At 35.6% G+C, this 27683-nt stretch overlaps 1 protein-coding gene across 1 annotated transcript; it reads left to right on the top strand.

Moving 5' to 3' along the window:
* Positions 1–207: 207 nt before the first annotated feature.
* Positions 208–27123, top strand: LOC145679178 (hemolymph lipopolysaccharide-binding protein-like). The gene is made up of 4 exons (XM_081749769.1): positions 208–235; positions 14890–15141; positions 21561–21743; positions 26864–27123. The coding sequence occupies exons 1-4, from the start codon at positions 208–210 to the stop codon at positions 27121–27123; spliced, it is 723 nt and encodes a 240-aa protein (XP_081605895.1).
* Positions 27124–27683: the final 560 nt, after the last annotated feature.

A 27683-nucleotide genomic window follows, 5' to 3' on the forward strand; every position in this document is an offset into this window, starting at 1 on the left:
CACTGAGCCACCGCGCTCTGCTACGACTACCTGAGTGACGAACAGGTGGTCAGCACATTCCGTCATTGCGTCACGCTCCCCCAACTGGCGTATCACTTCTCACTTTTCCTCACGACGCTGGGTAGACGCCAAAAATTTGGAGTACTCCAGCGAAGGATTCAACCAGGGATCACGTCGATTTGAATACAACGCTCTAACCAGTAGACGATGGAGCTCCCTAACTTTAATAAAGAACGTAAGTGTAGTTTACAAATAGTTTTCAAGTTATTTGATCTTCAAAACATTTCAGATAAAACAATACTTTAGTACAGACCCAGTAATAATGTCCATGACAACAAAAAAATATATGAGAAAAACTACCTACTTTAATTTGGTTAACCGTGCTTATACTGTATTATTATTATTATTATTATTATTATTATTATTATTATTATTCGTAGTAGCTGTAATCATAGTTCTAATACTATTAATATTGTAAAATGGCACATTAATACGCATATAGAAATTCTAAATGAAGTTCAAGTAACACACGGCCTTTTATACAACTTTTTCGGGGGACGGGAGCGAAGCCGGTAACACCGCCACTGATATTAGCCATAGTGTTTGGAAGAAAGTAGAGACGCAGTGGACGTTAAGATGTTGTGACCCCGCAAATGTCCGCAAAAGAGAGATGCAGGAACAAAGGATGCTGTTGGAAAAATCAGCATGGAACTTGAAAAAAAAATTGACGAACTGCACCCGTGTTGACTCTACGTACTGTTGTGAGTTTACTTCGTTCACTTGAAGTAGAGTTCACATCGTACTTGCGTTAACTCGAGTTTACTGTATGCCTGTGAGTGATGACTCTTGCTATAGTGTTACTGTGTGAATAAGCGAGTGTCAATAATGCCCAAAGACAAATAGCCAGGAAGCTCACTGGTTAAGCAGTGGGTACAAAACGATACAAACCACGTCACAGAGGGTAAAATGATTTTTGTCAACCATGTAACAAGCAAATTGTGTGTGAAAAAAGTACCGACTGGTCCAGCATTCCAACACAAAGGCACATATCGATGCAGCTGGTAGAAAAGCGTCTACTAAACAAACGTTGTTAACGTTGCAAACACGTTCAAAAGATCGGAATCAATTGGTACATGATTTAGGTCAGATAATGGTAGCTGCCAACACACCATGGAATAAATTAAGTAATGTACTCCCATGCGCAAAAAAGTTGCGCGTATACTCTAACTCACGATTTTTCTCAATTATTTCATTTCCCTTATGTTTATGGGTAAAATTCAGTTATTAATATGTGGAGATAATAGAAAGCAATCCATCTAAGGAGATATTTCCAAAAAATATAATAAAATAATAAAAATATAGGCAAAAAACAAAATTATGTACGTTTTTGTGTATACTGGCAATAATGTTTTCGAGGGAATTTTTGGAGAAGCACAGCACGATGTAGAGGGAATTACAGAATTGGTAACAGAACAGGGGGACAGTTGAATCAAGAAACAGGAAAGTGGAGTAAAATATTGCATTTATTGGCTTAAATCTAGGGTGTAAATTGTCTGCCAAATAAATTAGACTCTGTAACCAAGATGTTGTACGGAAATATATAAACAAAGAGAAAAACTATTGTCTTAAGTTTGGAAGTGACATGCTCTATAGCCATGAGCATTTATTTCTTAAGGAAAAGATAAGCAACAGAAGAAAGTCTGTGTGGTCAAGTGGGTAAAGTGACGGATTAGTAACTCTTATACTGTTTTGACCCCAGATCGAATCTCATCCGATCCTGTTCAAGTTTTTTTTACGAAACATTATAGAAGTGTATAATTTGTATGTTAATAAAAACTGAAACAATACAATAAAGAAATAACTTTTTGTTTCCTCTGATGATGTATTTATTTAGAATTAGTGTACTATTAGTAATAGCCATTGGTTTTAGTTTATGCTGTTATATAGCTTCTTTTATCATCCTCTTTTCTTAAAAAAAACAAAAAAACAAATTTGTCTCCAATAAAGTATGAAAAATATATATAGACAGAAACAGACATCTTAGTATCAAACGTGATTTATCGTGACGTAATAAACAAGTTTCCCATTATTAAAAAAGAAAACTATAGAAAATCATTGAATTTGGTCTTTAGGTTTTTAGCATGCTATATATATTCTTTATATGACTATACTTTATAAGGCAAGATGTGCGATCATACCTACAAATTTAGCTAGTGGGTGAAAGATGTTTTCGGCACAAATATTTTACAGATCTAGGTGAATGAAACACCAATACGCCATGGTCTTGACCTTCGATTATTTCACATTATTATCCGACATATCATAGCAGGTAAAAAGCAGCATCAATCGGCAAGAAAAACTGCAAGTTGTGGTCTTAGTCTGTTTTTGATGCTCCGGACTCGATCGCCTAGCACGCCCGTCTATACCTTGACTCATACGTCTATCATTCAGTGCAGGCACATATCCAGCTTTACATTTCGGAGGGGGCCCGACACGAAAGCTCGTAAGCACGTAATTCTAATGTTTCAAAAATATCAATAATAATAATAATAATAATAATAATAATAATAATAATAATAATAATAATAATAATAATAATAATAATAATAATAGTAATAATGCAACAGTTCTGTATTTCTCTTAAACATTTCTTACTTTTCATTTATGAACCGGTCAAACTGCATTCTAACGCAAACGAAATCAAAAAAATATTTTCTAGAGACATGTAAGGAAAACTGTCTACTACGTATATCACAGAACAAAAATACCAAATGGCAATGAGTGTATCGTTCTAATACAGTAATGTTATAAACAAAACGGAAACGAAATTGTAATCCCATTTAAAAGTGTTCTTTAATTCCACCTGGTATCAATGGCATTACGGTATATTCTTACAAGTAACACTTCCCAAGTGTAACACTCCGATTTTGATAAAATTTGACAGGCAGATACTACACATAAAATAAACGAATACATGTTTTTTTTTTATTTTCTGCGGAAAAACGGTTTTAGGGGGCAAAAGCCCTCACCCAAAATTTTGAAAGTTAACGCCCGAAAGACAAAAAAGTGGACCAAAGTGAACGAAATTGTGCACAGATATGGCAGACGTAAAATGAAGGAATACGTGTTTTGTATTTTCCTGGAAAAACGGTTAGGTGGAGCACAGACCCCTCCAAACCTTTGATCATGAAATATCAAAAGTGCTAGTAACAATATGTCTGATGTGTTTAAAGGACGAAGAATTCCAACGACACTTTGTGTATGGACAATACGCAAAAACTAAACGAATACCTGTTTTTTTTATTTTCTGCGGGAAAATGCTTTTAGGGGACAAAAGCCCCCATCCAAAATTTTGTAAGTTGACGCCCGAAAGGCAAGAAGAAGTGAACCGAAATGAATGAAATTGTGCAAAGATATTGCAGACGAAAAATGAGGGAATACGGGTTCCGTATTTTCCTGGAAAAAAAGAAAAACATTTGGGTGGGACACAGACCCCTCCAAAACTTTGATCGTGAAATATCAAAAGTGCTAATAATAGTACGTCAGAAGTGCTTAAAGGACATGAAGAATTTGAACGACACATTGTGTAGGGACAATACGCAAAAAACAAACGAATACGGGTTTATTTTCTGCGAAAAAATGGTTTTAGGGGGCACAATTCCCCACCCAAATTTTGAAATCGTGCATAGATATTCTAGACGTAAATTGAGGTAATTGTGTTTCGTATTTTCCAGAAAAAAAAAAGCGGTTGAGTGGGGAACGGACCTTCTAAGCTGTTGATTATGAAATATTAAAAGTGCAAATAAGTATACGTCAGAAGTTCCTAAAGAGTATGAAGAATTGCAACGAAACTTCGTATAGGGACAATTTGCAAAGCAATAAATGAAATGCGTTTTAATTTGTACGACAAAACAGTGTTGGGGCCTAGAGCCCCTCCAAAAAAAAGTAAATATTACCGTAAAAGTGCAGGAAGGAATGGACCGAAGCAAATGAAATTGTGTGTAGATATTGTATAGACTGTATGTAAAATAAGGACTTTCGTGTTTTTAAGATGTCCCTATCAATTTTGGCACATCAACAACAAACAGGAAATTAATCGGCACGTGTTTTTGTTTATGCGGAAAAACATTATAAGGGTTAAAGTTGCTTCGTGATATACTACAAAATACGCTAACTGTTTGTGCTTGTTGTTGATCTGCCAAATTTGAAGATATCTGATGGAGACGCTTGTGAAACACGAGAGGCTTTCTTTTTCATATCCAATATCTACAGACAATTTCATTCGCTTCGGTCCTCTCCTTCCGACACTCAACGCCTCGGTCCATTCAACAGTTTTTTTTTTTTTTCAGGAAAATACGAAGCACATATTCCCTCATCTTACCTCTACAACATTTGTGAACAATTTCATTCAGTTCGGTCCATTTCTTCTTGCCTTTCTTGCGTCCAATTTCAAAATTCAGGGTGGGACCTTTTGCTTCCTAAAACCGTTTTTTCGCAGTAAATAAAAAAGCCGTATTTGTTTATTTTTTGCTTATTATACTAACACAAAGTTTTGTTCCAATTCTTCGTGTAAATTTAGGCACTTCTGGCATACTGTTATTAGCACTTTTGATATTTCATGATCAAAGGTTTGGAGGGGTCTGTGCCCCACCTAACCGTTTTTTCCAGGAAAATACAAAACACGTATTTCCTAATTTTATGTCCGCAATATCTGTTCACAATTTCGTTCACTTTGGTCCACTTGTTTTTGCCTTTCGGGCGTCAACTTTCAAAACTTTGGGTGAGAGCTTTTGCCCCCTAAAACCGTTTTTCAGCAAAAATAAAGAAGCACTTATTTGTTTATTTTATGTGTAGTATCTACCTGCCAAATTTTATCAAAATCGGAGTGTTACACTTGGGAAGCGTTACTTGTTAGAATTATAACAACAACGCATTGTCCACAGTTTGGACACTGACTCAAAGTAATCTGACATAAAAGAACCTCAAAAGGGAAAATGTAGGTTTATTAAAAACTGCTTGAGGTTTGGTAAGGGACAGCTTCCAGGACCTCACGCTGGATACGTCACTGAGTCAATGCATTGTATTTGTTTCTTGCAAAACATGATAATTAGATGCGTAATATGTAAAATTGTATCATAGTTTGACTTTTAATAGGTCTTTCCTTAATACATCCATATTATCCGGTGTTCTGCCTGCCTGTTTCATGTCGGATAAGCGAAACTCTATTGTATTTTCAAAGATAGCATATACACAGGTTCTAGATGTCTGCACGGGCCGGAATTTTTAGAATGGACCCGGCCCGTCCCCTTTAATTTATAATTATAGGCATTAGCGGATTAAGGGCGGAGCCAATGGAGCCCAGGCTTCGGGGCCCCAAACTCAGGGGGCCCTTAAAATCCCTCTGTTTAATACTAAAATATAGTAATCAACTTATTATATTATAGGATTCAGACCAATGCTATTTTTTCCCCCGCTCGTTACGCTCGCGGTATCGCTAGATTTAAGTCTTTCTTTCAGCAGCATTTACCTGTTAATAATGAATGCAATTATTTAATTGTTAATAATGAATTTAATAAACTAATTATTCTAAACTTGGAGCACATTCAAATCTTACAGCATAGTTCTCGGTAGTTCCATATGCCTATGAGGCTGTGGAAGGCAGAAAAGAAAATTTATGCACTGGAACTATTCTTAACATAGGGCCCCCTTAAAACAGTCGGTTCTAGGTCCCCAAAAGCCTTACTCCGCCCCTGTCTATAAGCAATATTTCACGAAAAGATGGTATTTTTTTTTTAACAAATGTGTTCGTCATCAAGTTTTCATAAAGTAGTCCCTTTCTCCTTTAAGTAATTTCAGAGCCCACGGTGTTTCAGTGGTAGAGCGTTCACCTCTGGTGCATGGAGTCCTTGGTTCGATCTATGCTCGCGCCAAGTGAACCTTGTGCTGGACAATCACTGTGCGTGGGTTTTCTCGAGGTTCCCCCGTTTTATCCCACTTTCTTCACTCGATCATTTCATTCATTTCTTATCATCACTGTCTCCTTTACCCTATCCGGCATAATCGTGGGACGTAAAACTTAAAGATTTCATTTCAAATCATTTCAATCAAAAAACAGTTGCAGGAAGTATGTAATTTCGAATAAAACAAACTACTATATACAATTCTGAGTATATTATTCTTTTATGAAATTCTCGCGAACCTTACTTCTAAATCAAGGGTAAGAAGACTAAATTCACTCTCTTATTATTATAGATCCATTTCAATTGAAGCAGTTGGAATACTTGAAAAAAAAAAAACATACCCTATATTCCAGTGTGCCACAATCGGTGTGTCTAGCAAAGTGAACTGTGTGACGCAAACTTTTTCCTATTATTTGCAAGAATATTTGTCGAGCTTCTGTTATTTATTATTATTATTATTATTATTATTATTATTATTATTATTATTATTATTATTATTATTATTACTATTATTATTATTATTATTATTATCAACGATTCTTCCATGGATCAGCTGTCTGTATACGGTAAAGCAACCACAAGTATCACATTGAGGGAATGAGTATAATTATTTACTTTAATAGTAATACAAAATCTATTTGCTTGTATATTCTGCCGTGAATAACTGCATCCGTCTAGAAAGCTAGGACTAACAACAAAGTGATTCGAAGTTGGGCCACACACCGCCCCAAATCGTGAGTGCCACAAGTTCCCTTCTACGCCTTAGCTGTTGCGTTCAGGGAGAGAGAGAAACAACTTAATTCCATTGCAGTTATATGATTATTAAATGTTAACTTATATTTATAAATTATGTAAGTGATCGTATCGTTTTATGTTTATTATTATTATTATTATTATTATTATTATTATTATTATTATTATTATTATTATTATTATTATTATTATTATTATTATACATTTCTTATTACGTTGATTGCCATGAGTATGGAATTCCATACACACGGCTCTCCTGTGCAGTAGAGCGTGATTATTTTCCATACGCAAACAATGTAGATATTCCAAGTATGTTGTGTTCGTTCTATAGCTGTGTATGTAATTAGATACATATGGCGTAGAAATCAAAATTTAATGTCCATGCCACGTATATGCAAAACCATACACAAAAACATTTATGAACAAAGGCATTGAGTTTGAGTTTAACGTCTCGCTCAGCAACGAAGCTATATGAGACGTCGGCCTACTGATTAACGTGGACTCCGAAGCACGAGCTCTCGCCGGGAATCGAAGCCGGGTCTTCCACGCCAAAGGCGCGTACGCTAACCGCTTAGCCACTAAGGAGCTCCTGAACAGTGACATTTAAAACAAAGGCGAAAACAAAGATGTGTGATGTGATTTTGAGTTTAACATCCCTTTCAGCAGCGAGGCTATATGAGACGTGGACCTACTGATTAACGTAGATCCCGAACCACATGAGCTCCCGCCGGACGAAAACAAAGGCCTTTGGAATTGACAATAATCGTTTGGACATTTCAGTCGCACCTACCTAATATTAACATTTCTACGATAATTTCGTAACATTGTATTATTTCTTTTGTTGATTAGCTTGGTTAGGCTTATTTAAACACTTTTTTTCTTTGCACCGACGTGTCACATCTCTTGGATGAAAATACACTAGCTCTCACTGGAAATCAAATCCAGAACCAATGCACTTGAACCATTTGACCACAACAAGGCACATTTAAAAAGAAGTTTCGATTTTGTTCGGAAAATTGTGATTAGGTGTAACATTAAAAAATATATTTAAGAAAGGATACGGAGCAAACGCACTGTACTTTCTCGCTCGAATTTTTTACACTGACTTATGTTAGGCTGTAACTATTATTGAAACATTTATTTGGGAAATTGCGAATAAAATAATGTTTTGGAAAACTTTGCTAGAAGAAACTTCAGGCCCAAAAGTAAAGTACCTAATGGTCATATTTTCGTTAGAAATAACTTGATCCATATATTAGAATTATTAAGGATATAATTGTATGTGAACTATAAGCAAAAGCGTCTGAGTAATTTCTGAGAAAATCATGAAAAAAGTCAACCCCAAGAATAAATTATCCCTTGTGGATCTTTTCAGGACAAACGAGCTATGCTATATTGTTAGTGTTTTCGTAAAACATTTATTTATGAAATACGAACACAATCGCCTGAGTCGTTCTTGAGAAAATCGCAGGGTAAAACTTACTGTCAAAAGTAATATACCATTTTTAGTTTTTCCGGATGAGGGAATTATACCATATAGCTAGGTTATTTATGTCACATGTATTTATAAAATATGAACAACAAACATCTCCTGAGTGTTTTTTTAGGAAGGTCATCGGGAAAAGCTTACCCCCAAAGGTAAACTCTTCTATCTGTAATTTTGACAGTATATCGAGTAATTTTTAAGCAAATCGTCGGGAAAAAATTCACTGTCAAAGTATCTCTTTTGGATTTTTCTTTTCGGAACAAGCGAGTTATACCATATTGTAAGATTATTACAGAAAATATTTTACTGAAATTAGAACAAATTTTGCTCAGTTATTACTGAGAAAAATGTCCAAAAAAATTCAACCCTTGAGAAAACCACTTCTTCTGTATGTTATCGGAATAAACGATTTATGCTGTATGTTAGTTTATTAATGAAACATTTCTTTACGAAATATGAACAAAATTGCCTGAGGCGTTAATGGGAAAACTATAAAAAGTAAATAAAATCGTCACAGCTTTTTTTACTTGAGAAAATTGAATTGTTTTAAATTTTAATCCTTCAGTAAATTACCCTTACTTTTAGATGTCGAAGGACATAAAATTCGAAAGATAGTATGTTATTAAAACGTTATGTCTAGAATTCGGTCCAGATACGTTGAACAGTATGGCCTCTATTTGAGTGCGTGTAAAAGCGTGACGAACCGAGAGACGAATAGATGGACAGACATCGAAAAATCATTTTTTCGATGTGTAGGAGCCATGTAACTTGAATTCATTGAAATCTGGTATTCGGTTTTTATAACTATAACCACACTTTCTTCTTTCGTCGCTCGAATGTGAAAACGAATAGGCCTACACCGACACGTAATGTGATAATTTGTAATCCCAAAAATTTAATTTGTTATGTTTAATGAGTTGTCACGCTAGAAAAAGAAGCTTATGCATGTTAGATTATTTTATTATCAGTTTTTCACGCTACTGTATAATTCGTCGGAAGCATTCGTGTTATTCACAAAGAGAGCTGTAAAATTTAGTTTTGTTTAAAGAAAGCATTCTTGATTTTTTTTACACAGACTTGCATTTGTTGCACTTGTTGATATGAAACAAAAGGAGAGAGAGAGAGAGAGAGTCAATACTCTAAAAAGGAACACACACACACACACAGAAACAATAGAACAGACAACGAGCTATGGCTGTGATTGTGTTCGTCACGCTGTGTGTAAAGCTGCAGGTCGCGCTTGTTTTGTTTTTTACAGACACACTCGCAATGAGTTGAAGTTTGAAGTTACTTCTGCTGTGTTAAAAAAAACGGAGAGGGAATGATTAAGCATACCATACCATAAACTAAAAGCAATCGCTATTAGTAATAAATAGTAAGCTAATTCCAAATAAATACGTCATCAGAAAAATAATAAGTTATTTCATTATTATATTGTTTCGGTTCTTATTAACATAAAAATTATACACTTTCTACAATGTTTTGTAAAGAAAAAAAATGAACAGGATCGGATGGGATTCGATCTGGGGTCAAAACAGTATAAGAGTTACTAATCCATCACTCTACCCACTTGACCACACAGACTTTCTTTTGTTGCTTATCTTTTCCTTAAGAAATAAATGCTCATGGCTATAGAGCATGTCACTTCCAAACTTAAGACAACAGTTTTTCTCTTTGTTTATATATTTCCGTACAACATCTTGGTTACAGAGGCTAATTTATATTTGGCAGAAAATTTCCACCCTAGATTTAAGCCAATAAATGCAATATTTTACTCCACTTTCCTGTTCCTTGATTCAACTGTCCCCCTGTTCTGTTACCAATTCTGTAATTCCCTCTACATCGTGCTGTGCTACTCCAAAAATTCCCTCGAAAACATTATTGCCAGTATACACAAAACCGAACATAATTTTGTTTTTCGCTTATATTTTTATTATTTCATTATATTTTTTGGAAATATCTCCTTAGATGGATTGCTTTCTATTACCTCCACATACTAGTAACTGAATTTTACCCATAAACATAAGGAAAATGGAATAATTCAGAAAAATCGTGAGTTACAGTATACGCGCAATTTTTTTGCGCATGGGAGTACATTTTCGTGGTTTTCTCTAGAAATATTGTAAACAGGGTATTCCGCTACAGTCGACTCTCCGTAAATGTTATTTCGACGAATGCTATAATATGGAAATCGAACAGTTTCGGAACGAATTGGGCCATTGCTATATGCGGGATAGTGGATAAAATCACAGACGCTTTCGGTCGATATGTTGCAAACATGGTCGTTGGGAAGCTCTGCAAACATGAGCCCGGTACGCCTTATCTTATTGCGTAGAAAGTTGTAGATAGGGTAAACCACTCAACAATGCCTCGTTTTATCAATCGATCTTTGTAAATATTATGGCCAACAGGCGATAGGGACGAAAAGTTTCTTGTCTTGGTATCAGATGCTGCAAGTTACATGCTGAAGGCGGGACCAGCATTCAAAGTTTCTTCTTATCCCCAGATGATCCATATTACCTGCTTGGCTCATGGACTTCATAGGGTAGCAGAAGAAATTCCATCTCTGTTTCCGGATGTCAGTTCTTTAATATCTAATACAAAGAAACTGTTTGTTAAAGCACCCCTTCGTATACAAGCGTATTGGGATGCACTTCCTCATAGTCACCTTCCCTTAAACCAATTCTTACCTGGTTTGTAGCTGCTATGCTTTATTGTGAAGACTTTGACGAAGTGAAAGGCATTGTTCAAGGATTTGACTTTTCTGATGGGAAAGTCCTTTAGCAGACCAAAGGCGCTTTCAACTGCCTAGAAGTTAGAAGATATCTAGTAATGATAAAAACCCATTCTAAGATCGTGTCGACATCACTTAAAAACTAAAGACGTGAGGGATGCTACTCAATGAATGCTTAACTCTAGTTGATAAAGTTCAGCACGAGCTCCAGCCACTTCTGGTGAGCTAGGGCGCTCTGTTGAAAATAAATTGAGGGATGTTCTTGCTAGAAACTTCGACTACAAAACTATTGGAACCATAGGAAAGTATCTTCAAGGGTTAGATTCCAAACTGCCAGAAATTGTACGTTCCAAACTTAATCCTCTTTATAAATATTGTCCGGTAAGATCTGTCGACGTTGAGAGGTTGCTTTCTGGCTACAAACTTATTCTAACGGATAAACGTTACAAACTGACACCAGAAAAAGTAGAGAAGCATCTCGTAATTTATTACAAAGCTAATTACGGGAAGGAAGGAATTTTCAAACACTACTTTTTTTTGTACAGTGGAAACATGTAGAAAATTCAGGCTCGTGTGATTTTGTGTAAAGTAAATGCATTTTAAAATATATTCATGAAGACAATACTAGAGATATGTGTTCCCACATCACTCACTGTGTATATTTTAATCTCGTAATCTGTGTGTGTTTTAAAATACTCAGGAAAATATAAAATAAATATCACAACAATAAGTTTTGAAGAGGAGCCTCTGAAAGGTAAGGTACATTTTCAGTGCTGTATGTCATCTACAAAACGTCAGTTATAACTTTGATGCATGTCTGAAAATACTCTCTTTAATTGAAATGTTAGTGCATATTAAGTGCATATTTTAACACATTTAACCTCATAGTTGCATGGATATTTCATGAATTTTAAGTGAATAAAAATCCGATGTCTAGTAATGCGTTATTGAGATATGAAGTTCCATTCCTCCAAAAGTGCTGTTGACAACTGCTGGATGGTCCTTGGTGCATCGGGCCGTGTTGGAAGATGTCTGCCCATAACATCCTAAAAGAGCACGATTGAATTTAAGTCAAGGAAAGACATAATTCAGTCAATTCGCCGAATATTCTATTTCCAAAAGTTTTGTTACCTGTACTGTTCGATGCGAACGCACATTGTCATATATGAACGATAATTTGGGACCGATTGCTCCTTTTAAAAGACACACTTGGGGAAGGAGTACTTTGTCATAATAAAGTTCGATCATTTTAACGTATATCACCCTCCTCATTCCCATAGATTCAACAAAAATATCGGACATTTTGGATGATATATATATTCCCCCTCCCCATGTTGCGGGTCATGGCATTGGAAGTGTCACCGTTCAACTCAACGACCCCCAAAAATGTGGATACATCACTAATATCGGAGATTTTCGATGGTTTTATATATCTCTTCCTCACCCTCCCCCAAATTGCGGGTTTTGAATTTCGATATAAACGGGATCGAAAGTATCACTGTTCATCTAATGAACCCAGAAAACTATAAATTCGAAACTGGCAGTGGCCATTTTCGATCATTTTTATATCTCTCTTTCTACTCCTCTTCCAAGGTTGGGTGGCTGATTTTGGGTTTAAACCGGATCGGAAACGTCACTGTTCATCTGAATGATCCCGAAAACTATGGATTAGACAATAATATTGATAATTTTCGATCTTTATTATATATAGAAATCATCCTTTCCCGTGCTGTGGCGCACGGCATCAGAATTTTTACTGTTAATCTCAGCTACTCCTAAAACTATGAATTCCACACTAATATTAGTCATTTTCGATCATTTTAAGATGTTTATCCCTTTCCCTACGTTGTATCTTCCCGAACTCTCAGGGCTGAACTTGGATTGGAACAGCATCAGAAGTGTCACTGTTTCTCTCATCTACATTATGACTACCTACGTACTATCGATGTAAACCAGTCCAGGCGATAGCAGTGTGACCTGCGGAGGAATGTCTGCTAGTCAGATACATGTAAGGTGCATGTAGTATCAGTGATAGTGCTGGCCGTGTCCAGAATGGGGAAGGCGCGCGATATATCTGAGCTTGACCGAGGGAAGGTTGTAATGGCCCCGAGACTCGGTAGGAGAGTTTCGGAAACTGCAGCACTTGACGGGTGTTCGAGGATTGTCTCGACTTGGTGATTGTCTTCAACAAGTGGCAAAACTAAGAGGAAACGACGTCCTAACGTTAGGGGTTGAGCGCCCCCACCTCATTACAGATGTCGGACATCGTAGGCTGGTTAGACTGGAAAACAAGACAGGCAGGGAACTGCGGCAGAACTAACATCTGACATTAATGCTGGACAAAGTACGAGTATGTCTGAACACACCGTCCACCGAAACACTTCTTACGATGGCCCTCCGAAGCCCACGACCCATCCATGTACGAATGTACACTACGTATACCACTTCATCAGGACCATGTTTCCTAACGATAGTGGGATTTATTAACAGGATAATGCATCATAGTACAAGTCCAGGAATGTGATGGACTGGTTCGAGGAACACAGGGGCGACTTCCAACTGATGTGCAGGCCCCCCAACTCACCGGATCTGAATCAACTTCAACACATCTTGGGATGTGATTAAACGTGACATCAGAGCGCATTCCTGGACTCCCAGAAATTTACGGGAATTAGTTAACCTGTGTGTATGTGTGTGGTACCAACTCTTTCCAGTGACCTACCAACGATCATTGCGTCCATGCCAAGACTCATCGCCGTTATTATCCGTGCCAAAGGTGGACATGCTGATAATTGGGTAGGTAGTCATAATGTTTTGACTGATGTGTGCGTATATTTTAACTAGTATATTTTGTCTCGAGACACCAATACCATTTGTTTCTGTCGAATTTCGAGACATCCATATTTTCGACAGACACATATTTTTGAGTCGAGACACGAGTCGAGACAATTGTTTTCTCGAGACGAGTGGAGGCAGGCTTAAATCTCGACTCGACTCGACTCGGCCGGTGACAGTGACAGGCTGGGCGGCTATCTTTAATAAAATAAAGTGCGAAGTGTTGAGAAAAGTTGCGAATTATCTATCTCGAGGGCCGGGTCGAGGGGTATCTCAGTTTGTGATAAGAGTCTATGTTCCACACTAGATTATCTTGATGTGGAGTCTTCTAAATCAGCCGATGTAAAAGATTCAGGCTATGTGATGTAGATGTTACAGAGAGTACTCGGTCTTCGGTAAAGAAGACTCGAACAGCTAGAACATTTAGAAATCGTTGTTCACCTGTAAGACAGTAAAAGATTTGTCCTGTAATCCACAACTAATAACAGTCGAAAGTATGATAAGAGCAACGAAATAAAATAACAATTAAGAAAAAGCGAGAAGAGTAGCATGAAGGAAAGAAAGAAAAAAGAACGCAGTTCGAAGGTAATTTGACAAATATAGTATTATTTCTGAACAAAGAACATAAGAACATGAACATTTAGTGAAATTCTTAGAAATGGAAGAAGGATTATTGTTGTATGTGGATTGCGAAAAACTAATAAATTTATTTCGAGACGAGTTTGAGTCCGATAGCGATTCTCCCTAAATACGTCACTACCTACAACTCAGTAACCACTCATATTTCCTTTATTGCTTAACTTCTTCCTCTGCGCAATGTCGTAGAAGATCCTTGTCTCTTGTCTAGAAGATAAAATTTCGACATTTGATGAGGGATATACATATGTAAAGAAAGAATTGTATAGAGTCATGTCATTCAAGTCACTTAATAATGAAATCTAATCTATTATTAATATATAACAACCGAATCTAATCAATATAAGTTGGCAAAGTATTAACATTATAATTATATTATTCATCAAATGATACTATTTCGTAATTATGACTAGGATTAGACCTAAATCATGTAGTATTTTATGTTCATATTTTGAATATTAATTTCGTTTTTATTTTTCATTTAGATGTGTCAACTTTAGAAAATTACAAATATGTACCTGCTGTGGGCAGTTATTATAGATTTCACGGGAAACCATTATCATGGCAGGATGCGTTTGAAGTTTGCAAAGGTGAAGGAACTCATCTAGCTATTATCAATTCTGAAAAGGAAGCTAATGTTTTAGCAGATATGTTACCTAAAAGTAACAAAGACAACATATATGCTCATATTGGATTTATAGACATTGACAAGAAGAGAAATTTTGTAACCGTGTTTGGTATGTAACAGTTCTAAGTATATGAATACTGCTTAAAATTATTTACAATATATATATATATATATATATATATATATATATATATATATATATATATATATATATATATTACTGTGGTCCTTATATACATATGGTGAAATTTCAAAATAAAGCAATTTGGTCTCTGGCCATTCAAAAGTTTCCCTTTCATACAGAAATAATATGTGCAAAGATCATGCAAGAATTTTAATATTTAAAGGTGGATCAACAAAGTTAAAGTTTTGCCATGTAAAAGCCTATAGTTAATTGCTCCAGTATTCCATATGTTTCACACAGTCAGTTATGCACAACAAATCAATGAAACTGCAAACATTTCGAATAGTCTCTACTGGATTTTTACAGAACAATATATTCCGATTGTAAGTAACCCCGTATAGGTTTGCAATTGATCCTGAAGAACAGTTGATTTCCTTGCAACAGGGAACGTTTCAAGTGTGTGTTCGACCGCATATTGGAATTGTTCTTCAGTTTGTAATATCACTTCTTGTATTAGGGCGACACTACGCTCTGCATGCTCATTTCTGTTTACTAATGAGCAAAGAATTGCCTTAAAATCATCTATTGGTAATACGGATCATCATCCTATGAATTAACTATAACTGGCATGAAGGAAAAAAACTTTTCTCCCTCTCTTTACCGTTTATAACATACCTCCTTCATCCTATCTTAACTACCAAGACACCCAAAATACGTCACAAATCACAAGCAGAAGGACTTCTACCAGTGACCTCCAGAAGCTGATCCTAGGACGACCTTGTGAGAATCCTGCTGATCCAGAGCTGTTCCATGGAGACCTGCCTCCAATCATCGGAGTTACTACCCAAAGCTGCATATCAATACTATATTGAAACCCAGTTTGGTTCTCCAACTGTCCTCAATATCTCCAAGAAACTGCATTAAAGCCTTTTGAACTGGAAATATCTTAGGCTTATAACTGTGCTCCCCAAAGTACTCCACTACGTGATGCAGTGCCAGCTAACAGACTATGGGTTCTACAATGCTTTGCAGTGCATCTCACAGCTTCTAAGTCCATGGTTTTCATCCAGTGAAAATGTAGGACAAAGATCTTCGTAGCTCGGTTACGAAGCCATGCAAATGTGTTATATTAATAACACTTCAATCTTAAGATTGAAAACACTGACCCATGTTATAAACACTCGTTGAGTCTATGTTCTTACAATACGATCAATATATCAGTGTGACTAATAAGTATAAGTAAGTGACAAAAGTAAACGACGGAATAACATGGAGTGGACTTCGATAACTGACCACTAGAACTGTCGCCCCTTTTGTGCTTTAACCTTATCTATCAAGTGAACACTCGCTGGGATACTCAATCACGAATTGAATTTGCTGTGTGTGTGTTTTTTTTAAAGACGAAGGCTCATTCATAATCAAATACGTCGAACTTTACACCCTATCCAAAGTAAAGTCAAAGAAACTGGTTAGTAAACAGTGTTTTTTTCTCACAGAAAAATGTGCATTAAACGAACAGTGCATCAATTTGTGTTTAATTTTCTTTTCTGTGTGTATAATAAGTGACTCCTTTAGGAATCAGTGAAAGTAACGCTATTTTTGCTTTAAACAAAAAAAGAAAAAACAGCACACAATCGAAAAAAAAATAGTGATCACAACATACATTGAAAAGTAATGTGTGATGAATTTACTCTAGGAGGGCTAATGTGGTAAAAAATCACAGTCGAAAAAAAAGTGATATATTTTAAATATTTTTCATACAGGTGGAAAAACCAGAGATTAATTTATTTCTCTATGCTCATTGAGTTAGAAGAGACCAGAAGTCTCCACCTAACAGTAAAATTCTAAAAATTTTTCTATGCTACGTGACTTCTGTAGGTGAGTGGGTCACAACAGAAATAGGTTAAGAGGAATTTAATCACAGTTACACGATTCATATAAAAGACTGCCGTAAATTTGCTTCGGGGTTCAGTTTGTACAGTGGAGAAGCAAGGCAGTTGTTTTGAAGAAGTCTCCATCGTTGGGAACATAGAGATGGATCTCTCCTGCCCATCAAAGGTTGGAAATTCTGGTCTCTTCTGCCGAATAATATTGTAAGTGACTATCCTTCTACTTAACCCATAATTTGGATAAATGTTGAATTGTAATTTTCAATAGGAAATGTTCAAAATTCTTACCATGTAATAGGAAATGTCTCCCATCTAATTCATAAATATTCCATTAACTAGCTTTCACTTTTTAATTAGTTATTAATTTTGTAACTACATTTAATTTGTCATTATATTTCAATAAATCATTTTAAATGTACTAGCAACCCTTTTAACATCATTTAAATTTGTTTCCATTATAATTAAAGGTGTATCTTATTTAGCAGTGACAGGCATTTTGGTTAGCCAATGCTCTTAACAAGATATTTCAATTACATTTGCTAATGACGTTATGGCTAACAAAGTTAAATATCTCACCGCAAAAGAAAAGTACACAACACTATATATCAAAATGTTACGTTTATATTTTTGTCTCCAATTCTTTCGACAATGAGATCTCGAAAACCACGAGTGATACTAAAGTGCCGTTTTCGCTGCTCTATTCCGAATTTGTGTAGATTGTCGACTTCTAGTTCAATATTAAAAAAAACATGACCATTATCTCTTTATTACAATTCTAGGACTACACTGGAATGGCTGAATTTTTTAAGAAAACACAGCATCATATCCTATGAGTTATACATTCCAACACAACATAGTTGTATATAATGTTCGCATACCACTCAGGCGTTTGTTTCAAGAACAAATGATAATGAAACGTAAAGGTTAACCATTCCTCCACGCTAAGACGAATCTTTCTTGTTTAGAGTGTTTTGTCCCATGAGCACAATATATCATTGACATAATTAATTGTGTATATAATGTATTTGCTTATTACATAAGGCATACAAGAAGAAAGAAAATGCTAATCATACACGAATTAGAAACTCCAACCAGAAGTAGACTCAAATCTTGCGAACGATACGAGATATTAAAAAATCTCCAATTTATAGTATCCCTTGCAGATTTTTATTAAGACGTCTATCACTTGCGGCTTTAATTATACATATACAGATTGTGTGAGAAATGACGAGCATATACATCTTCATATGTGAATGATGCGCTGCGTAGAAACCGCAGGTTCAGCTAGTAGCATATAATAATATTTACGGCAACAATAAAGCATAAAAAGAAGTAAAAGCATAATGGAATTTTCGAACTATGATTGGTACCATATCTGTGATTTTGGTCATTTTACATATCCAAATTTCCTAATCTTTTAAGTATAATTTACAAAAATAAAGCATAAACCATAATGCGTAATACTATTTATTCCAGAGTCCTGTGAATGTGTACACCAAAAGAAAATATGTTCATATAATTTTGTGCCAGAGAAAAAATGATCAGCAAAGGTTTTTATCAATGCAACAAACAATGGAAATACGGTAATCTGCCAATTACATTTACGCGTAACAATGGGATGTTCGAATTCCTCCTTTCTCCTCACCTTCCGCTCAGAATACTTTTTTTTTCGTTTCCTCTTTTTGTGTTTCAAGGCAGGCAAAACTGGTTTTGCTTATCTCAAGATGCCAAAATCAAACATATATGCATCTCACAAAGTAAGAGAATTTCCAACTGACAATTTCAAGTTAGTAGGCAGTAATCTATTTTGTACTCTATGTTCTGAATTCATTAAATAGTTATAAGAACAAGTCTACTGTGCAGCTACATGTTTCTTGTACGAAACACCGCTTAAAGAAAACTGCACAAAATGAATGAGCAAGAAGTAGCGGTAATAGTTTGTCACCGCTTTTCCTCAACTGTTGCAGCGTATTTGCACAATCGAGACAACATTAAGAATATAGTTACAGCATTTGTTTCAGCTGGTATCTATCTTCATGTTTTTAGGAATGAAGGGTTCAAAAATTTGATTCACTAATCTACTAACACTATAACAGTCCCTAAAGAAAGTACTTTAAGAAAATACGTTCATAGTTGTGGTGATGATGACCTGAATATAGCTAAATTAAAATGGGAAGGAAAAGATATTTCTGTGGTCGTTGACGGAACTACTGGCATTAAAAATCGTAAAGTTGTAATTGTTCTTGCCCGTATACTTGGAGAATCTAGTATACGTTTTCGTATTTTCAGAACAAAAATAGTGCAACGGTGCAACACACCTTTGGTAGTAGACACTGCCCTTGACGCATTAAGTGATATTGGTGTTAATAGAAGGCAGTTTGTAGTTCCAATATCTGATAATGTCTCATACATGAAAAGTGCTGCTATGCGTTTAGCTGCAGTTGATCCTAGATTAATGCATTCAACTTGCTGTGCACATGTCCTCCAGTTACTCGCACAAGATATCAGAAGTTGTCTGAAAGTAGCTGATACTTTTATCTCATCCATTAAATCAACTTCGAGTAAAACACCAGCCAGACGGGAAAGACTATTGAACCTCTTGTGGGAAGCAGAAAAGATCACCAGTGTTCCTCCACAGCCAGTGATGACAGGTTAGGGGACTTAGCTCCAGCCAGAAAAAAAATTACAATGCTTATTACAACAAAGTGGATAGAAAAGGATAGAAAGCAGATGTTGATAGAAAAGGAAGATGAAGGAAATTCTGCTGTAACAAATCTCAAGGAACTACTTGCAAGAACAAAATCTTAGGTTTCGGATTAACACCATAGGTAAAATTCCAGATTTCGTCTGTAAGCAGATAAAAGTTTTGGAAACCCATAATATGGATGCAAGTCAAGTGGGGCTTATTCTTTCATGAGTTCAAGAAATTCATGGAATTTCTGAAGTGCTGTGCAAAAACCTTGCAGTTATATGATTAGACATCACTAACTACCAAATTTTGGAAACACTTTCAGTGTCTGGATCCCACTCGCGCAAATCTAAATATGTTTAAAGAAGGTCTATCGACTGAATCGATGCGTTTCTCTCACGCGAATATACCTTAGGAAGAATTGTGTATGTATTGTGTAATTCTTCAAGGCGTAATTACTTCTGTTCCTCCCTTTACATTTGAAAGAAACATCTGAATAAGATGTCAAGTTTGAGAACCTTGGCTATAAGAGCATTAACCGCGTCTCCTTTTAGTGCTTCAGTTGAAAGAGCTTCCCACTCATATCTCTCTTTAGGGAAGAAAATCTTGAAGCTCACTTGCAGCCTGCTTTTCATAGGGCGGAGAAACAGTGGCACCAACAGCAATAGCGAGGACGAACAAAGTTGAACACTAGAAAACAAAACATTTGTTCAAATGTTTGTATGCTGTATTTATGTTGACACTTTAGTGCAATCTGTTGGAATTCTGAAATACGGTGTATTGATGTAAGTTTTAGTGGGAAAAATCAACTTTCGCATACATTTTGATGGTTATGTAATAAAAGAACTAAAATAAAAGATACTTAATAGAAATGGGTAAACTGAAGTATAATTCAGGACCAGCATACTAAGCCATAATTTAGGAAAAATCATAATAAAGCATAATGTAAGGAAAAATAAAGCACAATGTATAGCTGTATAGAGTATAAAGTTCGTTATCCTATAAAAAGAAGTAAATAAGAAGTACTCCTATATTTTTGGCCTCTAATAGTATAATAACGTAAGTCATATTGTTGAGTTAAAATATAACAATACGTCAGGATAAAGTATATCGAGAAACAACAGTGATTGACATATATTTCCTTGTCATACCAACCCTTTTTGAGGGACTTGTTTACTTTTAAGGTTATTGTCAGATTTCTATTTCAGCGTGCCCGTCTCTGTAAGTCTTCTGACAATGCAATTCACCTAAAAGTATAATACACATCATGGTACAGCTTCTTCAATATTAATATTTGATGCTTTAACAATACAGTTTTAGTTTCGTAGTTTAATTTCAAACAGTGGTGCACGTAGAATTTCATCAAGAGGGGAGAAGTTCACGCATTCAAGCTATATATTTTCAGAACAAGTGTCACTTTCATGTGTATATATACTTAGGTATATGTTAATATAGTAAAATGTTCGCTATAAAGTCTTTCTCAAGAGAGAGCTCAAGCCCAAAACCTTTCTTCCATTTAAAATATAGAGAGACAAATTTTTTTGGTGCTGTCATATCGTAAGGCAATTAGGAAACAACTTATATGAAGGTCGCAAAATTATATGAGCTATTGTTTTATACATGTAAACGCATCTTGAGATGCTTGTTCGTATAGACATTCTATCTTATATGTTTTGTTTACTTTCTGAATGGTTTTTAATTAACAGTAAATATAAACAATAAAATAAAAAATTGCTATCTTATTTTAGAATACTTGTTCCATGTTGGAAACAATTGGTAGAATTGAATTGAGTTCATTTAATACTAATCTGTTACTCCTGTAATAGGTCAGAGTTTAAAAGCAGCTGGCTATGATGTGTGGAAAAAAAATGAACCAAATAACCTGGGAGGAGAGGAGTTTTGTGGCTCAGTGAATAACCGTGGAAAATTGAATGATATATCTTGCACAAAGCAAAAAACTTATTTTATATGTGAACATGAATTCGCAGATAATCAGAAACAAGATAAAGGTAAATTAAAGCTTCGTGTATTATTTCTAATTTTCCAAGTGGAACTTGTTAAAGTTATAGAAATCTAAAAGATTTTGTTTGCCAATAGCAATAAGATATAGCATAATGAATGGTTGGAGTATGGCCAAGAGGCAGTAGTGAGAGAAGTGGTAAGTTCAGCAGCAGTAAAATGTAAGTTCTAATCATCATTATTTAGTAGTGTAAACTGTTAGGGCCTAGAACGAGGTTTACTGCTCGTTCGAAGTCAGTCGAATAATAAGGCGAACAATAGACTGCCAATTCATTGCCAATCCCCTTCTGGTCCGCGATCGTTCAGTTTGGACGAAAAGCGCAAAAACGTCAACCGAAGTGGAATATCCCTTAAGATGGCGAATTTTATACCAAACAGTATTCATTTAACTGAGTGAAACTGAAGACAAGATCGCGCCAGCTACGTTGCCTTCCTTGTTTAATCAAGTAGCGGGTGCAGAACCGTAACTGGGAGAGTGTGAGGGGCGCTTATCCCAGGCGCTGATATCAAGGGGGTGCAGAAGAAGCAAGAAGAAAGAAAAAGAGTTACAATAGAGTAAACAATGAGGCGCCCCGTAAAGATATTTATGCTCTATCAAATCAATTTGTTGGTTTGCATGGAAATAAGTTGGTAAAAATTTTCTTGCTCGCTTTGCTCGTAACCCCAATATTTCAATATGACTCATAAAAGGTTTTTACTTATTACTTAAGGAAAGTTATCATATATGATTTCTTAATGACGATGTGATATACAAGGTGCTGAGTAATGACTTGTAGTTTACACAGCTGTTATTCAAATTCGGAAACGGTCAAAGTCTCAAGTACGTGTCCGTCATTATGATGATGATCAGTTTGGTAAGCTAATCCGACTTTCTACCCAATCGGATTAATCACGATGGTGAGAACGAAAGTATGAAAATGAAAGGAGTGAAGACACGCAAGCTGCTGTATGCGCTGGTAAATATTAGAAATGAAGGCCATGAACGCCCTAAACACAAACTGTTCACACAATGTAAAGTTTTGATTGGCCGTATGGCAATACGAAACTAAGACATACTGCTCAAACAATAATTTAATTAACCGTGAAACAATTCATAAACTAACAAATGTTCAGAACATTCAGGGTAACGCTAAGGGGGCGCTAGCACCCTCAACTAATGTTTTCAAAAGCAAATATCTCTCGTTCGTGGGGACCCCGATCTTTCAGGGATTGTTTTCTCCGTTTAGAAACATAATGGCTCAATTTTGTAGAGGGTTCCGCTTGGATCGTTGTATAAATAAGGTTTTGGTGGACATACAAATGTATGCAAATTTTCTGGTTGCTCCCTCCACTCTCAATACAAATATATATCAAAACAACAACAACCCTAGTTATATAAAACTTACATGAATATGATATCTCCTCTTAATGAACAGACAAAACACACGTAAGACACACATTAAACAACGAAGTATACCCACTAGTTATGCGTCTCGGAAGACCGAACCTAGTTTAGAATTAGCGCAGTGGGTTTATATATATAAGATATTTATTTATTAAAGATATAAGGAGGATAAAGAGAAATAAGGTAAATGAGTTTTCCTTTGTAATACCGCTTGGGTACTAAGATCAAATGAAAGGGATATTTCGTTGCAAATATCTATGACTTAATAAAAAAAATACATCTCTTTTTTTTCCTATGAAGGTAGCGGGTCATTAAATATCAATTTCTTCAATGTAATAACCACTTTTAGACAGTTCCATACTGTGCCTAAACTTTGTAGTCGCCAAATTTTGTTCTCTAGTTCCCCAGTATGTCTGAAATCCGTGGGGCGTATAGCTGCCAACAGAAGAAAGTTTGACGGAGTTTTAATAACATATGGCGCGTCATCAAACATCCGGAACTAGAAAATTCGTTTAGGCGGGGTCAACCAGCAACTTTCATAGAAATTTCATTTTAATGGAGCATACCTTTTAAACGAAGGAATGAAAACCGACGTCAACTTTACACTGTTGAAACATATGGGCTTCATTTCGAAGTATATCTCAATAAATGTTGTATTCTTGCCACAAAGAACACAGCAACCATTTTTGTCTCTAAATACACAAAAAGCAAAAAACATTCAACAAGGAATAATGTTGTCTCAAACACTGTTTATGGGCGCCAATTGGAAATCCAAAGGCAGGTGCATACTTTTTCCGTTGTTTGCAAAGACAAAGTCAGTCACTCGGCGGGAGAAAGTAACCTACAAATGCAGTTCGTCAGCCACGGAAGAAGAGAGGTGCGGGAAATGACCTACCGGCAGACAGAAAAGTGGACAAAGAGGGGGAGAAAACATTCATCCATTCGCGACAAGAAATGTGTGTTCACTCAGTGGTAAAGGAAGAGAGAAGCAATATAGCTAGTCAATCATCGCGGGGGAAAGAGGGAATTTACCCGAGGAAACAAGAACCTATAAGCATTAATGGGACAAATGGGAGAAAAAATATCTACCGTTCACTCACAACTAAAGAAAGTGATTGACAGGTAAGCATCTCTCCTGGTTCAAGCAGTGAGAAGTGTCGCTAAAGAGGACTTGGCTTGCCAATCAGATGGCAAGGATGTTTTTGTAGAGGAGGCATTTCAGTTTGGGAGAGAGCTAAACGACGGATAGATGTATCTTCGATTCTGTAGCTTATAGAGTTGGAAAAGAGCACGGGTAAAGAACGCATGGATGTATTTTCGTTTCTGTACAGGAGGACTCTTGTCATTTGCAAGGCAGGTTAGAAGGAAAAAGGAGTTCGAAAATGAAAATGAAAATGAAAATGAAAAATAAATAAAGAGTCATTCCTCTACTTTCCCCGTTCCTACATGTCCTACTTCTATTTTGATTTGTTCTGTTCTGTTAATATTTTTCAGAAAAAGTTTTCTAAATTACCGGAAGTCATCTGAAGACTTTACGTAGTAAAACGAACCAAAAAACAATCCATTAAAAATCATACATTTTAAACATTTTCGGAACATTTTCTTACAAGGAATTCTTAATACGTTCACACATATTAGTAATTTCAAAACATTCTTCATAGCACCACATCTCCTAGCATTTTCGGAACATTTTATAACAGTTGTCATTATATATAACACGAAAGAATACAAAAGCAGAGGTTTTAATGAAAACGAAATAACACAAAAGCAGAGCTTATAAAAGCGATCCGTAAAAAAGGAGGAAATAATTATAATGAAAACGAATTAAATTAAAATAAATGACATCATTTTGATGGATCAAATTAAATATTTCAGTAAGATCATAAATAAATTAAAGGGTAAAGAGGTTGTAGGAGCAGGGGTCTCGTTTTAAGCCATATACTGAAGTTCTAATAATCTAAAACATATTTTTAATTTTAATTTGATTATAATTTTTAAAATTTCGATTAAAGTATCGTGTAGGTTCAAGCTTCGACAGGGAAAGATATTATTCCACTTTCCAGAACCACCTCATCCCCTTTTATTGCCCAGCTAATAAATCTTCCTCCCCAGGGAACTACCCAGGGCCGGTGCGGCCCCACACACAAGGATATCCTTAAGTACCAGTTTAATTAGACTACCTTTAGTTCTATTGTCTACGAGAATCCTTAACTTCCCTTCTTACGTATACCCCTTCATCACGACCACGTTTCCTAACGGTAGTGGCATTTTTAACAAGATAATGCACCATATCACAAGTCCAGGAGTGTAATGGAGTGATTCCAGGAACACAGGGGCGAGTTCCAAGTGAGGTAATGGACCCCCAACTCAACGGATATAAACCCAATCGAACATATCTGGGATTGAATGTGATATCAGAGCACATTGCCTTCTCCCCGGAATTACTGTAATTAGGAAACTTGTGTGTGCGCCTGTGGTGCAAACTCTTTCCAGTTACCTACAAAGGATCATTGCGTCCATGTGAAGACTCGTGCCATTGTTTCCGTGCCAGGAGTGGACATACTGAATATTCGATAGGTAGTCATAATGTTTTGGCTGATCTGTGCGTATATTTTAACTCGTATATTTTGTCTCGACTCGAATTTCGAGACATCTTGTCTCGAGTTAGGGTTGAGTCGAGAGACAAACATATTTTTGAGTCGAGGCAATATTTTCTCGAGACGAGTCGAGACAGACTTAAATTACGACTCTACTCTACTCGTGCGCATCCGTACCGTTGACAGTGAAAAACTGTGCTGGTCGGTCACCTTTAATAAGATGAAGTTTGAAGTGTCTTGAAAAGTTTCGAATTATCTACCTCGAGGCCCGGGGCGAGGGGTATCTCACTAACTGATAAGAGTCTATGTTTCACACTAGATTATCTTGATGTGATGTCATCTAAATCAGCCGATATAAAATATTCATAATATGTGATATAGATATTACAGAGAATACACGGTCCTCGTTAAAGAAATCTGGAAGAGCTAGAACATTTAGAAATCGCATGTTTAATTTAAGAATATAAATGATTTGTCCTGTGGTACAAAACTAACAACGGCCGAAAGTATGGTAACGGAAACTAAAGAAAAAAGCAATTAAGAAATAGCCAGAATAATAGAATGGACGAAACAAAAAAAAAAGAACGCAGTTCGCACACGGAATGAAATTTGACAAATACAGTGTTATTTCTGAACAAGGAACATAAGAAAATGGAATGTTAATGAAATTCTTACAAATGTTACTGTTGTACGTGGAATGCGAAAAACTAATAGTTATTTCGGGACGAGTTTGAGTCTAATATCGCCCCTTTCTAAATACGTCACTGCCTACAACCCAGTAACCACTCATATTTCCTTTATTGTTAAACTTAATCCTCTGCCCAGTATCTTAAAAGGTCCTTGTCTCTTGTCTGGAAGATAAAATTTCGACATTTGATGAGGGATATACATATGTAAAGAATGAATTGTATAGAGTCATGTCATTCAAGTCACTTAATAATGAAATCTAATCTATTATTAATATATAACAACCGAATCTAATCAATATAAGTTGGCAAAGTGTTAACATTGTAAGTATATTATTCATCAAATGATACTATTTCGTAATGATGACTATGATTAGACCTAAATCATGTAGTATTTTATGTTCATATTTTGAATATTAATTTTGTTTTTATTTCTCATTTAGATGTGTCAAATTTAGAAAATTACAGATTTGTACCTGCTGTAGGCAGTTACTATAGATTTCACGACAAAGCATTAACATGGCAAGAGGCGTTTCGCGTTTGCAAAAATGAAGGAACTCATCTAGCTATTATCAATTCTGAAAAGGAAGCTAATGTTTTAGCGGATATGTTCCCTAAAAGTAACAAAGACAACATATATGCTCATATTGGATTTATAGACATTGACAAGAAGAGAAATTTTGTAACCGTGTTTGGTATGTAACAGTTCTAAGTATATGAATACTGCTTAAAATTATTTAGACTATATATATATATATATATATATATATATATATATATATATATATATATATATATATATATATATATATATATATATATATATTAGTGTGGTCCTTATATACATATGGCGAAATTTCAAAATAAAGCAATTTGGTCTCTGGCCATTCAAAGGTTTCCCTTTCATACAGAAATAATATGTGCAAAAATCATTCAATAATTTTAATATTTAAAGGTGGATCAACAAAGTTAAAGTTTTGCCATTTAAAAGCCTATAGTTAATTGCTCCAGTATTCCATATGTTTCACACCCTCAGTTATTCACAATGAATCAATGAAACTTCAAAAATCTCGAATAGTCTCTACTGAATTATTACAGAAGAATATATTCCGATTGTAAATAAGCCCATATAGGTTTGCAATTGATCCTGAAGAACAGTTGATTTCCTTGCAACAGGGAACTCTTCAAGTGTGTGTTCGATCGCATATACAAATTATTCTTCAGTTTGTATTATCGCTTCTTGCATTAGGGCGTCACTACGCT

Source organism: Thermobia domestica, chromosome 2 (assembly GCF_964235325.1).
Source record: "Thermobia domestica chromosome 2, izTheDome1.hap1.1, whole genome shotgun sequence".
Lineage (NCBI taxonomy): Eukaryota > Metazoa > Arthropoda > Insecta > Zygentoma > Lepismatidae > Thermobia > Thermobia domestica.

Coding starts and splice junctions, on each gene's coding strand:
- LOC145679178 (XM_081749769.1), top strand. CDS start 208: ATGGAGCTCCCTAACTTTAATAAAGAAC. Junction 236..14,889: donor CCCTAACTTTAATAAAGAAC/GTAAGTGTAGTT, acceptor TTTTTCATTTAG/ATGTGTCAACTTTAGAAAAT. Junction 21,744..26,863: donor TAATCAGAAACAAGATAAAG/GTAAATTAAAGC, acceptor TTTCTCATTTAG/ATGTGTCAAATTTAGAAAAT.